The following is a 14,978-nucleotide window of genomic DNA, read 5'->3' on the forward strand; positions in this document are numbered from 1 at the left end:
CGGTAGATGTGCGGTGAACGGCCCTAAGGCTGGAGGACCTGGGGCCGGAGGCAGCTACCCCACACTGCCGGGGCGGCGGCGGGCGGTGCGAGGCAGCGCGGCTCTCCCCGCCCCCGGCGCCCGGCTGTCCCTCCCAGCCCTCCGGCGTCGGGGAAGGGCCAGGAGTTGGCGGGAGTCTATAAAAAACGGCAGTGAGACGAGGTCACTGTCCTGCCCTGCAAGAGCCGGGGAGAGGCTGAGGTGCGCCGCCGGGTCGCGGTAGCGACACCATGATCAACCCCCACTACTACCCGTGGGAGTACGACGGCGACAACGGTGAGTGGAGCCGTGCCCGGCCCGGCTCCTCTGCGGCTGCCGCCTCCCCGGCAGCGGTCCTGGGGGCAAAGCCTGGTCCAAGCGGGAGGGCCCACCTCGGATCCCGGAGCGTGCCTGCCATGGGGCAGTACGGGCCCCCAACAGGCCCGGGTGGTCGCCATATGCAAGTGTGGAAGAGACGAAACTGGTGGACGGAGAGACTGTGGCAGAGGTCTCAAAGTTACATAAAGTCAGTTTTCTTACTGCTACTGTCATTTACAATTTTACATGGCTTTAAAATCCAGCTTCAGGTTAGACTTGGTGCAGGAGCAGTGGCAGCCTGGCTGCCAGGATCCCTCCTGCCTGCAGAGGATGGAAATCTGGGTGGCCTGCTGTTCCTGGGCTCCCCTCTGCTGTAGGATGAACAGCTTCCTCCATCAGGTTTTTACATGAAGCTCTTGTGAAACCATGATAATAATTAAACCTACGCTTCAAATTCCTGTCTTCTGTAGAGATCAGTGACCTTTTCTCTCTCCATGTGGGTACATGGTGCTACATTTGCATCATTTGGGTATATCCCATCAAATTCCTAGCCACAGATGGATGTGGAGTATAATCTTTTAGTTTACTTCATAGAATCATAGAATACACTTTCTTGGTGTATTGCCATTTTCCTAACAAGTAAAGTCTTGAGGTTGCTATGAGACTTTAGGTTCAGTTAAATAGCTTGCAGCTATCTGTATTCCAGCTAGAGTAATGTGATTGTTTTTTGTACAGTGAAACTTGACAGAGCATGGCTAACAACCGTGCAATCAATAACCTACTTATTAATACGTTTAATTGATGTTCTGTAGCTAAGCAAAGCCAGACTTGCATTTATTGTAACATGAGTATAATTCATACCTAGGTGGAAAAGGTTTTAATGATATTTCTCTCTATTGTTTTCTAGGACCAGATCAGTGGCACAAAAATTACCCGATTGCCAAAGGACGCCATCAGTCACCTATCGAAATCAATAACAAAGATGTGCATTACGATCGCTCCCTACTGCCGTGGTTTGCTAGTTACGATCCTGGTGCAGCTAAGACCATCCTCAATAATGGGAAAACTTGCAGAGTTGTATTTGACGATTCATTCGATAGATCAGGTTAGTTTCGTTTTCATCTCAAGCTGTCGTTGGGTATATCAGTGACTATTTATCAAGTTGCTTGGAAGACAGAGTGCTCTCTGAATGTTCATGGATGTCAGAAGGTGACAGGTGTGTGACATAGAGATTTCTGTGACTTCAGTGCTCTGCACAACTGGTGGGAAAGGCCTGGGACTACTTTTAAATTTCCTAGGTAACTCAGTGCAGAATGGATGAAGGTGCAAGATGAATTTCTGAACTTGCAAAAGCCATTGCAGTTGTATTGCTTTCCAGGAACAAGGAGTCCAAGCTTTATCTATGAGGACTGAATTCCATTCAAGCTATTTGAAATGCACAGCAGAACGTCTTTAATGGTGGATATGGTTGAAGTTACAATATCTAAAAAATGTACCAATGTGATTTCCCATAAATAATGAACCAGATATTGCCACAAAGTCATGTTATTTAATCAGTAAAAACTCCCTTTGGCATTCATGATATTTTGTCTTAATGGGAATCACAGTGCTCAGATATTCCATTGTTTGAGCTTTAATGTCCAAAAGCTTTTATGCAGTTATGACAACACACAATATGCTGCCTCTATAATGCATAGCTTTTAAGAGTTACTGGGCTATGTATTTTGAAGAGATGTGCCTGAAGGAAGTATGAAATTGCATTAGTACTTCAGTGAAAAGGAAAAACCAAATGTATACCTCACTCTTTATTCTTTTATAAAGATCAACAGAATTTTATTATTATTTATAGTGCATGGCAAGGTAAGAAAAGGAAAAAGAAATGCCAATTTCAGTAAAATATTGAAGTCTGTCTTCCATAAAACACAGAACTTTCATGAAGGCATTACAAGTTCTAATTTCTATTAAAATACAACTGGGATTGACAGATATAATTAGTTGGAGGAATTTTACTAATAGGTTGCTTGATCTTAAATGTCTATGGGCATGGTTCTAATTTAATGGATTTTTATTGAATTACTTGGATTTCACAAAAAACTGAGGATTGACATATATATAAGCTGGACAAGTCAATGTACTATCAAGACTCACAAATTACTGTGCAGTCAGGGGTTTGATTACTTTTCTAGTCAAGTGGGAATCTTTAACATTACAGAATAAAAATATTCATGTCAGATGACATGATACATAGCAAAGATCATTTGCTGTGGCAAATGAGACCTCCATGGCTGTTACCATTTTTTATCATCTCTTCTATTTGTTGGCACAGCATGAAATATATCCACGGTTGCATCTTCAGCATAGATGTCAAAGTGGCTATTTTTATAATTACTGAAATTTTGCATGGGAGGGAGTATCCAGGTACAGCAGTCTACAGCATGGATTCAACACTGGCCACAAAGAGCAGAAAGTTTTGGGATGTTCTGAGGGGTTTTTTTTTTGCAGATTAACTGCTCAGTAACTGTAGTGTTCTGATCTCTGAAATACAAAGTGACTCACTGGAAAAAACGTAGGTGTGTTTCTCAACTCTTTGAAGGCAAGAAACATTCAGTGTTTATTGTTACGTCTCCTTTGTCATACCATTGCCTGCAGAGTCTGTGGGTGGTGTTCCTTCTCTAATATAATGCTAACTGCAGGACAAATTCCACTATGCATACTCCCACTGACTTGAGCATGTTTTAAGTTTTTTAGGATATGTACAGTGACTTATTTTTTTTGTGTAAAGGAGCAACCAGCTGCATATTACATACATATGTAATAAAAATCATATAGGAATAAAGCTTTTATTCATTTAGAACAAAGATTGTCTATCTATCTATCAGTCACTGTATCACTCTATATCTGAATTATTTCTGAGTTAGCCAGAAAACTAAGGGCTTCCCGTGTTTTCCTAACTTTTTCAGTTAGAGTGGTCATTCCCATGTCTGTAGTTCTATCTAGATTTTCATTAGTGGTAGATGAAGTAGATTGCAAAAGTAGGTAATAAATTACTTTGAATGTCTCCAAGTTTTACTTCTGTTGTGTCTTCTCTGCCCTGGATACTTTCAATACTCACCATTGGGACAGTTTCTTAAACTCAGATGATGAGAGAGAAGCTTCCAGGGCAAATGTCATTCAATGTTATTCACATATATTGAAAAAGGTCTTATTACTGTTGTCTTTGGAGTTAATCTAGCGGAAGGAATGGGAGAATTTTGTCTCCAGCTATTTATAAAAAATGTTCGACTTGAAGAATCTGCTATACAATTGAAGGCTTTGATGACACATAATTTGCTTTAGGAGCTGTGCAATGCCTCTGTTGTCTGTCTGTACAAGTTAATGGATTGTTGTGGATGTATTATGTGGACTTACCAATGGATTGTTGCCTTTCTTACCATACCTATATGGAAAAAGGACCTTAAGCGCTGTAATATCATTGGAGGTGGAGACTGGGGTCTCAAAATCCAGGATAGAATTAGGAGCTGAAACCAAAACCTCCTAGATGACCGTGCCAAGTAAAACTCATACCAGAACTTGGATGCTTTGTCAGCCTACCACCGCTACTTTTTTTTTTTTTTGCCTGAATGACAGCTCAGATGCTCTTTTAGAACAAGCAATGACTATGGTTTTGTTTTGAAATAGGGCTGCAATCTTATTTCTACTAGCAATGTCCATTTGCTTTTAAAATTCAAAAAATATTCAGGCCAGAGAAGTGTTCTGAGAGCACCTAACCCGTGGGACCATCATCATGATGCTGTGTGACATATGTAGCTTGTAAATTCCTTACAATTAATGACTCTGATGTTCAGTTGTTTAATAAACAGTAAAGGTACCTAAGTCTTGTGCTGGAACCCAGACACAGGAGCTGGGGAAATACACTAAGGCTATGTCAAATGGATGCCTTCTTTCATCTTCTCACTCTGATGTTTTAATTGTTGCCTTGGTACTTAGTGTAGAAGTTTACTGGCCAAACAGATTCCTGCTTCTTTTACTGACTTTCTCATGGGTGACATTTAAGGACTTGAAGTACCCCAGTGCAGGCACACTTTCTTACAAATATACCTTTATGCTATTTGCAGAATCTTTCAATTTCTTATCAAAGGAATGCATGCCTTTGGAAGTGGGAGATGAAAATGAAATAGTCTTAAGAGTCAGTTTAAGTAATGAGAGCTTGTTGCTTCTAGTCTCTTCTAGCACAACTGATGCTTGTGGGCAGCTTTTCCTAGAGTACCACTTTGTGAGAAATCTCATTTATCTTTGAAAATTAGCTTTTGATCATCAACTTCTGGTGAATAAATGTTTATTTATTGACTGCTTTTAAAACCCAGTAATTTAATGAAAACTGGGGTAAGTCTGTCTATTGACACTCAAGTTTTGGTTAACTCTTGCAAAAAGTTACTCAACTCTTTTGTATATGGAATTTACACTGGAACAAGCCAGTAGCTGTTACAAGAATAGCACAGCTAAATGCCAGTGCTTGTGTATCCATGGTACATGCCGCTTGATGGCTGTACTGCATTCTGCAAAAGGCAACAAAGTTAAATCCTGCATTCAGTGTTTAACACACCTGTTGTTTGTAGTGTCTGCATGGAGGTACTGAGCATTGATGTGAGCATTGCAGAGCTCGAGTACAGGGAATTTAGGAGCTGAGCTTCTATTAAATTTGAACCTATGCTGTTAGCGGTAGAAATGCTTGAAAAGTCAAGAGCCTGCTGAGGCTGCAGTTATGCAGTGGATGTCAGTTTTCAGCTCCTGGAGATGGAGATTTTAGCCCTACCCTAGATCACAAAGATGATTTGGGAGCTCACTGACAAGCAGGCTGTAATCAAGAGGCGTATAAGTAGAAGAGATGTGTTCAGTGCAGATGAGAGTGGATAGCACACTGACAGACTTCTGTCAGATACTTCTTTTTCCCAGTCTGTCCGTGTGAGAGTACAAAGTTCAAATGTAAACAAAAATAATTCTATAAACAAAAATAATTCTTCTGCATATCTCTTTAGTGCTTGCTTAAAGCAAATTTTGGTGAGTTCTAAAAGCTTTTAGGAAACACATTTTATCCCTGCACTTAGCCAGACTTTTTCAGTACAGAGATTGTCTTTTGAGCAGAAGCATTTTTATAACATCTAAAATGTGGCATTGACATTAAATAGCTGGAGTTTTTATACTGCACTGATAGATTGTGTTATAAAGCAGCATAACAAAGGTAATATGTCTTTCTAAATTGTCATACAGTAACACCTTACTAATTTATTTTCGCTTGTTTACTGGTTCGTTTTGCAGCTTTGGCAGAATGTATCATAAATCCTATAAGAACAGTTATTTGCATGTTTATACACAAAACTCACCTCACTAAGCACTAAAAAATGGGAACAAATAGTTTTCTCCCTTGTCTTCCTGGGCCAGTTGATATATTCCTGCAGCTGGATTGTGTTACTTCAGTGGAAACACGTTTGAGGGAGTCTACTATGGCCATCCTTTTCCTTCCTGCAGAGCAGCAACAAGAATGGAAATGGCACGTTTCTGATATCGAGAAATTAGATCTAGCTGTTCAGCTACTCATATGGAAAGGATTGTGCAGTTTTTCAGAGGATTAAGAGAAAAGCTGACTGTATATATACCAAGGAGTGAGCCTGCAGGCTCCTTTTTAAACCTCTTGCTTTTGGTTTCTTGCAGTGTTATAGGTAGAAGCTCAGAGAGAGTCATGGGGCCTGCTAGAAAAACATCCTTTTGGAAGTAACTTGTGGTAGGAAATCACCCTTAAAACTACTGAGTCTTGAATATTTAAGGTGAACAATTCCTGTGTAATAATTGTAAGAATAATTCCCTGTTATATATAAATATGCAAATATATGAAAAGAAACCTATATTTTAACACCACTGAAAAATAATTTAAATATATAATTGTTTTATTAATAACTTTTTACCTCATAGTTTTTTTCTAGCTATTATAGGGATGTGTATTTATTTGTGTTCCTATTTTATGAAAATAAAAACCCAAGAGACTAAAGATACCTTTAGAATTTAGGTTCTAAGCCACACATTTAAAAACCAAAGATTTCTTTTATTAACTTTGAGCAATACAGACATAGTTTGGTATTTTTTTATGTTTTAAATGTTGGACAACTTCATTCTTGTAACTGTTTTATTCACCCTTTCTAAAGCATAGGGAAATTTCATTTACTGACATCATTTTATGCATTTCTGTGGTTTTCCCTACACACTTGCCATTAAAAGAAAAAAAAAACATTTTCAGGAGACATTGATTTATAGGCATCTTAGTCATTGCATCATAAAGTGTGCTAAGTAAAAGCTGCTATTTATAGATGACTGAAGCAGGAATGTGCTGGCATGAGGTGATGCAGAACTTAACCTAATGTCTAGTCAAAATGTATGCTGATGGTCCATCAGTGGAAATAATGACATGTTTTTACCTTAAACTGGATTATTTGGTTTTACAGATCTATTTTAATGGAGAATTGATGACCTTGTCAGCTACTACTGTTAACGATACCTGCATCAGCCACAGTACTGAATGCTTATGGAAACATGTAAAATGCATCTGGGAAGAATAACAGCTTGCTATTATTCAGTAAACAGCTTGCTATTGTTCAGTAAATAATACTCTCAGTATTTTGTTTCTTGAGATGATCATGGATTTCATTCCTTTTCAGATTTAAGGATATCTTCCTCTGGTATATAAAGACCTGTTCTTCAGAACTGCTGAATGGTTTATAGGAATGCTATAACTTCTAAATAAAGTGAATGAGAATTGAATATTAATTACTATTTGGTAACTGTGAAGAAGTTCTTCCCTTTTTATTGTGAGATCCTTTCAAATATACCACCTTCATTGGGTATATAATGTAAAAATGTTAATATTATTTAGATACAGGATATAATTCACCACAGGCTGAAGTTTTCTTTAGGAAAATAGCATGCTTTCTCAGTGATTGTTCTGCCTTATTTGCTGTTCTTTTTCATCTCTTCCATAGCCAGAGGGAGTAGCCATTATAGGAGAAGCAGCATCAGTAATTTCATAGCTTTCTAAACAAATAAGCCATAGGCTGCAATAAGAACTTATCTATCACGTCAATAGTTGATCTCAATCAGCACTATATTTCTATGCTTTTATATAGGTAGATATTAGGTGGAATTTTGGAGGAGATTAGGACATCTAAATTTATGTATCTTATGTGGGCTTTTAAAAGTGGGTGGACTATGCCTCTAAACTCTCATTCCATCTACAGAGATGGAGTCACACTTAATCAGTGGTGTCCAGAGAGCAATTCAGGTCACTTTCTATTGAGTGTCAACCTTAAGGCAACCAGAATTACTCCAGAGGCTTGTTTATTCTGTTTAGAGGCTTACTTCAGTTCCCCAAACATAGACATGTCATGACATTTTTGATAACCTAATGTATTTCACCTTGCCACAAGATACTGCTTTAGGAAAGTATAGTTCTTCTACAGATCTTGTATCACGTCTTCCAGTCCTATCTGGGTGTCTTTGGAATATCTCAGAAGGTACTAGATGCACATTATGCAGTTGAATTAAGACAGTGATCTCTTTTGACTATGTTGGAAATCTACACACAAAAGAATTATCATCTGTTTGTAGCTGGAGATGGTTGCTTGAAGTGCTACTAAAATCAGTGCAGATTTCCAAGAGGTACTCAGTACTCTGGGAACTAGAGCATCCATGCAGTAAATGTGTATGGAAATATTTTAAATATATATTGTTTTCTTTTAAAAGTATTGTAAGATACGTGAGTCTAATGCTGTTGCAGATGATTATCAATTGCAGTGCTGAGAGGTGGGCCTCTTCCAGGAGTCTACAGGCTGCGTCAGCTTCATTTTCACTGGGGTTCATCTGACGACCATGGCTCTGAGCATGTTGTGAATGGGATGAGATATGCAGGCGAGGTAAGATTTGCCATTTTTTTTGCTTTAAAATAGGGTATAGAATAACATTTGCCATTATCATTCAAGTGTGACTAAATTTAACTTTTTTCTGGTTTTCAAATCCTTTCTACATTCTTACTCCCATAAAGTCTTATAATTGTGAATCAAGTTGAAGTAATTCTTCCAGCCTAAGGAAAGAAAAATACTATGGGTAACGGAAGTTTCTATGTGAAACAAAAGTTTTTGTCTTCTTAAACCAAATTTGGCCTAAAACATAGGACAACAAGACTGAATTACTGAGATGCAATGCAAACTTACTGAAAGGAGTATTACAGCAGAGGTATAAAACTGTAGTGACAGAAAGGAGGAAGGATATGTTACCTTGAGTTTCTACCACTTTGGGATTATAATGAAATATGAGAAATGTAAATAATAATAATATATATACAAAGCTTACATTCATGTGCATTCTTTGCTAGAATTGCTGTAATTCTAAAGCCAAGTGGAAATGAACCACATATTAGTAGATAACATCTGAACTGCATATTCTCCCTCTTTACTTAAACATCTTTTATGTGTTTTTCAACTTTAACATGAGATTTCTGTCCTTTTTTGGCAATTTCTGTATTAAGATATGTATAGTTTAAAGCAGCTATTGATCTAAATGACAGTTTAAATTTTTAAATTTTTGGAACACCTAATCCATATACTTTGTTGCCCCAAACTCTTCTCATGTATGTGAAGAACTCTAAATTCAACCTCTGATGGCTTGCTATTCAATAATGGATTTTTCTACATGTTTTCCTTTTTTTCCAGCTACATTTATTACACTGGAATCCCAAATACAGTAATTACCTTGATGCTGTGAGAAGAACTGATGGAATAGCTGTTTTGGCCATATTTTTGCAAGTAAGTAGACTCATGAAACCCTTCTTTGTACTGCTGTTATAGAGTTTTCTATTTATATAGGGTTAAAAAACAAAAACCCTCTGAATATATTTTCTAGGGGTTGCACCGAACTTAAGGATTTGACTTCTAGTAGTGCATGCTTTTCAAGTTACAGAGCATGAGTCATGTTATTTCAAACGGTATCCAATACTACACACAGTTATCCCAGAAAATATTGTATTACTATGTGACTGGTGGAAGCTCTGAATCCAGATTTGCCCCTGCTTTGGGGACATTCTGTCAGTAGTGACTCTCTGACCAATAGCAGTCAGCTCTCTTCTATGCTAATCATGGACTGATTTCAAGGACAGGATTTTCATGACTTTCTCCCAGCCAAAACTAACTCACAGAAAATCCATGTAACTCATCCTTTTTTAAAATCCTTTTGGGGCATGCAGTCTTAGCCTGAAACGTCAGCCTTTGCGCTCTCTGTTTAAATAATATTCTCTAGAGCTGGAAAGACGGACATCTGTGTTGACATCAACAGTTGCAAATAGGTCTGACCAGGAAATCTAGCTTTTAAACTAGAATCAAACTTGCAAAACTTCTTGCAACTGAAGAGTTGTTTATCTCTATTAGGCTAAAATTCAGTGACAATGGGAATGGCTGTATTGTGAAATTACCTGTGATGCTGAGTTTCGGTACTGATATAATTTCCTCATTTAGATTGTAATGTCTTCTGAGGTAGAGAGACAGGGTCTATACAGAAGACACAGCTTACTGAGCTGGTAGGGATGATAAGATGGGTTAATGCATTGTAATTTTATAGGTAATAGTTTATTAGATGCACTTAAAATAGCAGAAAGAAGAAAGCTAATAGAGCAGAACGCTTTGCTTAGCTCATGCTCTCTTCTTTACAGGTAGGAAAAACTCCCAAACCAGAGATGAAGAGAATTCTTGAAGAAATAAATGCTATCAGAACAAAGGTAACAATGCTGGGCTTTAGAATCATAGAATCATTTCAGTTGGAAGAGACCTCTAAGATCAATGAGTCCAGTCTTTGTCCCAGCCCTATGAACCACTAGACCATTCCCCTAAGTGCAACATCCACCCATCTCTTAAACACCTCCAGGGACGGTGACTCCACCACCTCCCTGGGCAGCCTGTTCCAATGCCTGACAATCCTTTCAGGAAAGAAATTCCTCCTCATATCCAGCCTGAACCTCTCCTGGTGCAACTTGAGGCCATTTCCTCTTGTTCTATTGCTTGTTACTAGGGAAAACAGACCGACCCCCACCTCACTACAGCTTCCTTTCAGGTAGTTATAGAGCGCAATAAGGTTTCCCCTCAGCCTTCTTTTCTCCAGGCTAAACAGCCCCAGATCTCTCAGCCATTCCTCATATGAGACATGCTCCAAATCCTTTACTAGGTTGGTAGCCCACTTCTGTATCCTCTCCAGCACCTTCATGTCTTTCTTGTAGAGAGGCCCAAAACTGGACACAGTATTTGAGGTGTGGCCTCACCAAAGCTGAGTACAGGGGAATGGTCACCTCCCTCCTCTTGCTGACAACACTGTTCCTGATACAGGCCAGGATACCATTGGCCTTCTTGGCCACCTGGGCACACTGATGAATGATGTTTAGCTGCTGTCAACCAACACTGCCAGGTCCCTTTCTGCCTGGCAGCTTTCCAGTCACTCCTCCCCAAGCCTGTAGCACTGCTGGGAGTTGTTGTGCCTAAGTGCAGGACCTGGCACTTGGCCTTATTGAAACTCATGGCATTGGCCTTGGCCCAGCCATCCAGCCTATCTAGATCTCTCTGTAAAGCTTCCCTACCCTCAAGCAGATTGACACTTCCACACAGCTTGGTGTCATCTGCAAACTTACTAAGGGTGCAGTCTATCCTCTCATCCAGATCATTAATAAGGATGTTAAACAGGAATGGCCCCAGTACTGAGCCCTGGGGGGCACCACTCGTGACCAGATGCCAACTGGATTTAACTCCATTGACCAACTCATTGGACCCGACCATGTAACCAGTTTTTCACACAGGAAAGTGTATGCCCATCGAAGCCAAGAACAGCCAATTTCTCTAAGAGAACACTGTGGGAAACAGTGTCAAATACCTTACTAAAATCAAGGTAGACAACATCCACAGCCTTTCCTTCATCCAAAAAGCAGGTCACCTTGTCATAGATGGAAATCAGGTTTGTTAAACAGGACCTGCCCTTCATGAACTCATGATGACAGGGCCTGATCACCTGATTGTCCTGCACGTGGTGCATAATAGAACTTCGGATGATCTGCTCCATCAGCTTCCTGGGCACTGAAGTAAAACTGACAGGACTATAATTCCCCTGATCATCCTTCCATCCCTTCTTATATGTGGGTGTTATATTGACTGACTTATCAGATGGGACCTCCCCAGTCAGTCAGGACTGCTGAGAAATTGTTAAACTGCATCATTATGTCTTGTGCGGATGTGGACATAGGTTTCTTAGTTTGTACCTTTTAAGTATTTGAGTCACTCTATGTTTCTTAAAACACCAGAGATACATCTTTATCTAATTTTGACTAGAGCTATTGAAGAGTTTTCTGTTAGATTTTGTTTGGGTTTGATTTCTTTTAAAGGGGAAAGCAGCTCCTTTTCCAAACTTCGATCCTTCAATTCTTTTCCCTAAATCTCATGACTACTGGACATACCATGGGTCTTTCACCACTCCACCTTGTGAAGAGTGCATCACCTGGATTGTTCTTAGAGAGCCTATCATAGTCAGCTCAGACCAGGTAAGCTTCAAATAGGTAATATTTTATCCACAACTGGATGTGGTTCATACCTTTTATTTTACACAGAACTCCAAACACTGCATTACAGCAAGAGGCAACGTAGGATTAACTTTTATTCTCCTGCAACCATTAAATCAGAACATTGACACATTTAGCTAAAGCTTATCTTAGGTTTGCACCAACAACTTGAATTATGCAGTATTTTTTAAACCATTTAAAAAATGGTTAGACTTCCTCACATAAAGTGTTCACTTCTTAGCATGGTCAAAATTTGAGGATAATCACTGGACAACTTATAAAATAAAGCTGCTGTGAAAAAGTGACCATCTGCAATGAAATGCAGTGGGACAGTCAGGTACTCTGACTACATTGCACACTGAGTGAAGCAGGAGTTCACTGTTCTCACCTAATGCAGATGAACATTTCCAACTTTTTCAACATTCAGCATTGCAAATGTGTCTCTTATAGCGTGCTTCTTTCAAAATCATCTTTTATCATAATATAAATCTAACAGGATTGCTGATTCTGTCTGCCCCACATTCTAGATGGCATCATGTACCCAAGAAAATTATGGAAGCACTGTATAAGGTGTTTGATACCCGTGCTTCTGAAAGGTATACCAGCTACATTTTTACCGTGAAGAGTAGCATTAGATAATTATAATTTCCTGTTAATTTGAAAGCCTGCTGTGGTCACTCACCATAAAGAAGTATTTGTCATTAATCCTCATTCCTCCTCAATCCCATGTGTGGAAGTTTGAGTGCCCTCTTTCATCATGTTTCCGCCTCTATTTCTACTCATACCACAGAAGTCAGTTTTCTCATCTGAGATTATTCCTTTACTTAGCAGACTATAATGATGCAATATCACGAATTTCAAGACTCCAGGATAGTGAGAACATGAACATTAATCAAATGACTGGAATATTATGCAGATATTATATGTGGACTTGCAACTTTTCATTTTAGGTTCTTGAGGTAATAAGGTGTTCTGTTGGATTGATTGAAATGCATGTTTCACTCCCCCAAAAAATCTATTTTCTAGTATTTTATGTGGCTCATTTTCTTTTAAAAGACAGAACTTGGATGTGATGGGAATCTTAGCTGTCAAGAGATGAAATATGGTAATGTATTTGTATAACCTTTCACAGGTTATTGAATTGACCTGTCTCCTGTTTCCTTGCCTATCAGAAAATAAAAATATGTGGGCTATTGTGAACCTAGTACTTGTGTTAAAACATACATGTGGTCTGACTGGTTTCTACAAAATAAATCTTGGAGGTTTACATTACAGATCAGCTTCAGGTTTTGTTGGGAAAAATGCAGCCATTACTTAGCATCTCTGATTTAAAATGCATTCTTAAAGGGATAACTAATGGCATAATTGATCCAGCTTCATGAAAAGATTGTTGTGTTTAAATGATGGCCACTTTTTCAGCTTATCTAAAATCAGTGAATTTTAGCAAACATATAGACTGTTCTCTAACTGGCCCTACTGTAGGAAAAAAAAAAAAATGGAGCATTTAAGGTAAAAAGCAAATTACTATATAGAGATGGGCCATTGGCTCTTATCTGAGAAAACCACTTTTCAGGCAGGATTGACTCTGTGTGTGAGGTGCAGTTTACAAAAAAATAGAAAGGCTTTCCCCAGAGTGTCTACAGTCTAAGTGATGCCTTCATAAAAGAAGATTGTGTTACTAATTATTTCTAATCCTAGAAAGCCTACTACCATGGCAGTCTCATTAACAGTAATTATTTTAAGTGTGTGTGCATTTACAGTGGATCGCTTGCATGCTTTTGCAGCCAGATGGTAACAGTATATTACCACAAGGATAAGTGCACTCACTGCGAACTAGCACTCCAGGAAAAAGCAACTCACCAGAAATCCCTGTGAGATTTAGAGTGGGTGGTCTAGCTGCTCACATTACTTTTAATGAAAGGACAGGAATTTATCCAATTGCAGACTAATTTTTTCACCTTTTTGTAGCTATAGCCTGAATATATGCTTTTTTTTTTCTTTAGTGAGTAGGGCACATAATCCACAAATAATAACAACCAGCAATCTCTTCTCCAATAGTACTTTATCAGTATTAACAAAAATAATTAATTAACAAAACCTGATGAACTATTTTCATCTCTTACTGTTCCCATACAAATTATTCTTCATATGAAATTTTATTTCAGATGAATAATCCATCTGATGTGTATTATGCTTGTTAGAAATTTGATATTATTGGTCAGGCAGTGTTTCTCACAGTCTGTTCACGTAGGGCTCACTTTTTCTGACTTTGTTATTTCTAAGAGTGTTACTGTTAGGAAAAGAACGAGTGCATTTCCTGTGGTGATGAGGTGGAGGGCATCTTCACAGCTTTGAAGGATTTTTTTCCCCAGGTTCTGGAGCTGGGCCAGCCTTATTGGTTTAGTTGTTGTGCTGTGGATTTGATCCCAAGGGATTTTTATCAGGACACTTGGATTTTTGCTGTCTCACAGATGGCGAAGCTCCGCAGCCTGTCCAAGAATGCCGAGAATGAACCTGACCTGCCCCTGGTTGATAACTGGCGTCCAACTCAGCCGCGGTACTTCAGGATGGTGAGCGCATCCTTCCTATAGGACCTTAGGGTGGGCATCCTTGGGTGAAGTGACCTCTAGGACTAAGAGGTGGTTCGATTTGACGTCCTCTGTCGCATTTAGACAGAGCCCTAGCTGTAGCTCCGGGGGCTGAAACTTTAAGTCATGAAATGTGAATTTCACTCTCAGAGGATAGCAAATCCTGTTGTTAAAATGGAAGTAGAGAATGTGTTTGGCTCTTCGTAATGGCTTTAACATTAGTTTTTGTTAATAGTACGAAAGAGGAAAGGAGATACTACTAACAACTACAAGTCCTGTTGCCTGTGTATCCCTTAATGCTTGCATCATTTTGTGCTTAGAAAGAGGTTGCATTTAAGAGAAGTAATTGTTTCAGCATAAAATATGCTTTCACCATATTTTTCAGTAGCTGTTTTCAGCATTATGCATATCCTGCTTTGCACCAG

At 39.0% G+C, this 14,978-nt stretch overlaps 1 protein-coding gene across 2 annotated transcripts; it reads left to right on the forward strand.

Annotated features, from left to right (window-relative positions):
* The first annotated feature begins 226 nt into the window (after positions 1–226).
* LOC104553696 (carbonic anhydrase 3) lies at positions 227–14,656 on the forward strand. Of its 2 annotated transcripts, XM_061995404.1 has the most exons (7): positions 227–315; positions 1,244–1,441; positions 8,176–8,294; positions 9,090–9,182; positions 10,082–10,147; positions 11,792–11,947; positions 14,437–14,656. In XM_061995404.1, the coding sequence occupies exons 1-7, from the start codon at positions 270–272 to the stop codon at positions 14,554–14,556; spliced, it is 798 nt and encodes a 265-aa protein (XP_061851388.1). In that variant the 5' UTR covers positions 227–269; the 3' UTR covers positions 14,557–14,656. The 2 variants fall into 2 exon arrangements, with proteins under 2 accessions (XP_061851388.1, XP_061851389.1); XM_061995405.1 differs by lacking the exon at positions 11,792–11,947.
* Positions 14,657–14,978: the final 322 nt, after the last annotated feature.

The sequence above is a fragment of the Colius striatus genome, chromosome 4 (genome assembly GCF_028858725.1).
Source record: "Colius striatus isolate bColStr4 chromosome 4, bColStr4.1.hap1, whole genome shotgun sequence".
Lineage (NCBI taxonomy): Eukaryota > Metazoa > Chordata > Aves > Coliiformes > Coliidae > Colius > Colius striatus.

Coding starts and splice junctions, on each gene's coding strand:
- LOC104553696 (XM_061995404.1), top strand. CDS start 270: ATGATCAACCCCCACTACTACCCGTGGGAGTACGACGGCGACAACG. Junction 316..1,243: donor GGAGTACGACGGCGACAACG/GTGAGTGGAGCC, acceptor ATTGTTTTCTAG/GACCAGATCAGTGGCACAAA. Junction 10,148..11,791: donor TAAATGCTATCAGAACAAAG/GTAACAATGCTG, acceptor TTTCTTTTAAAG/GGGAAAGCAGCTCCTTTTCC.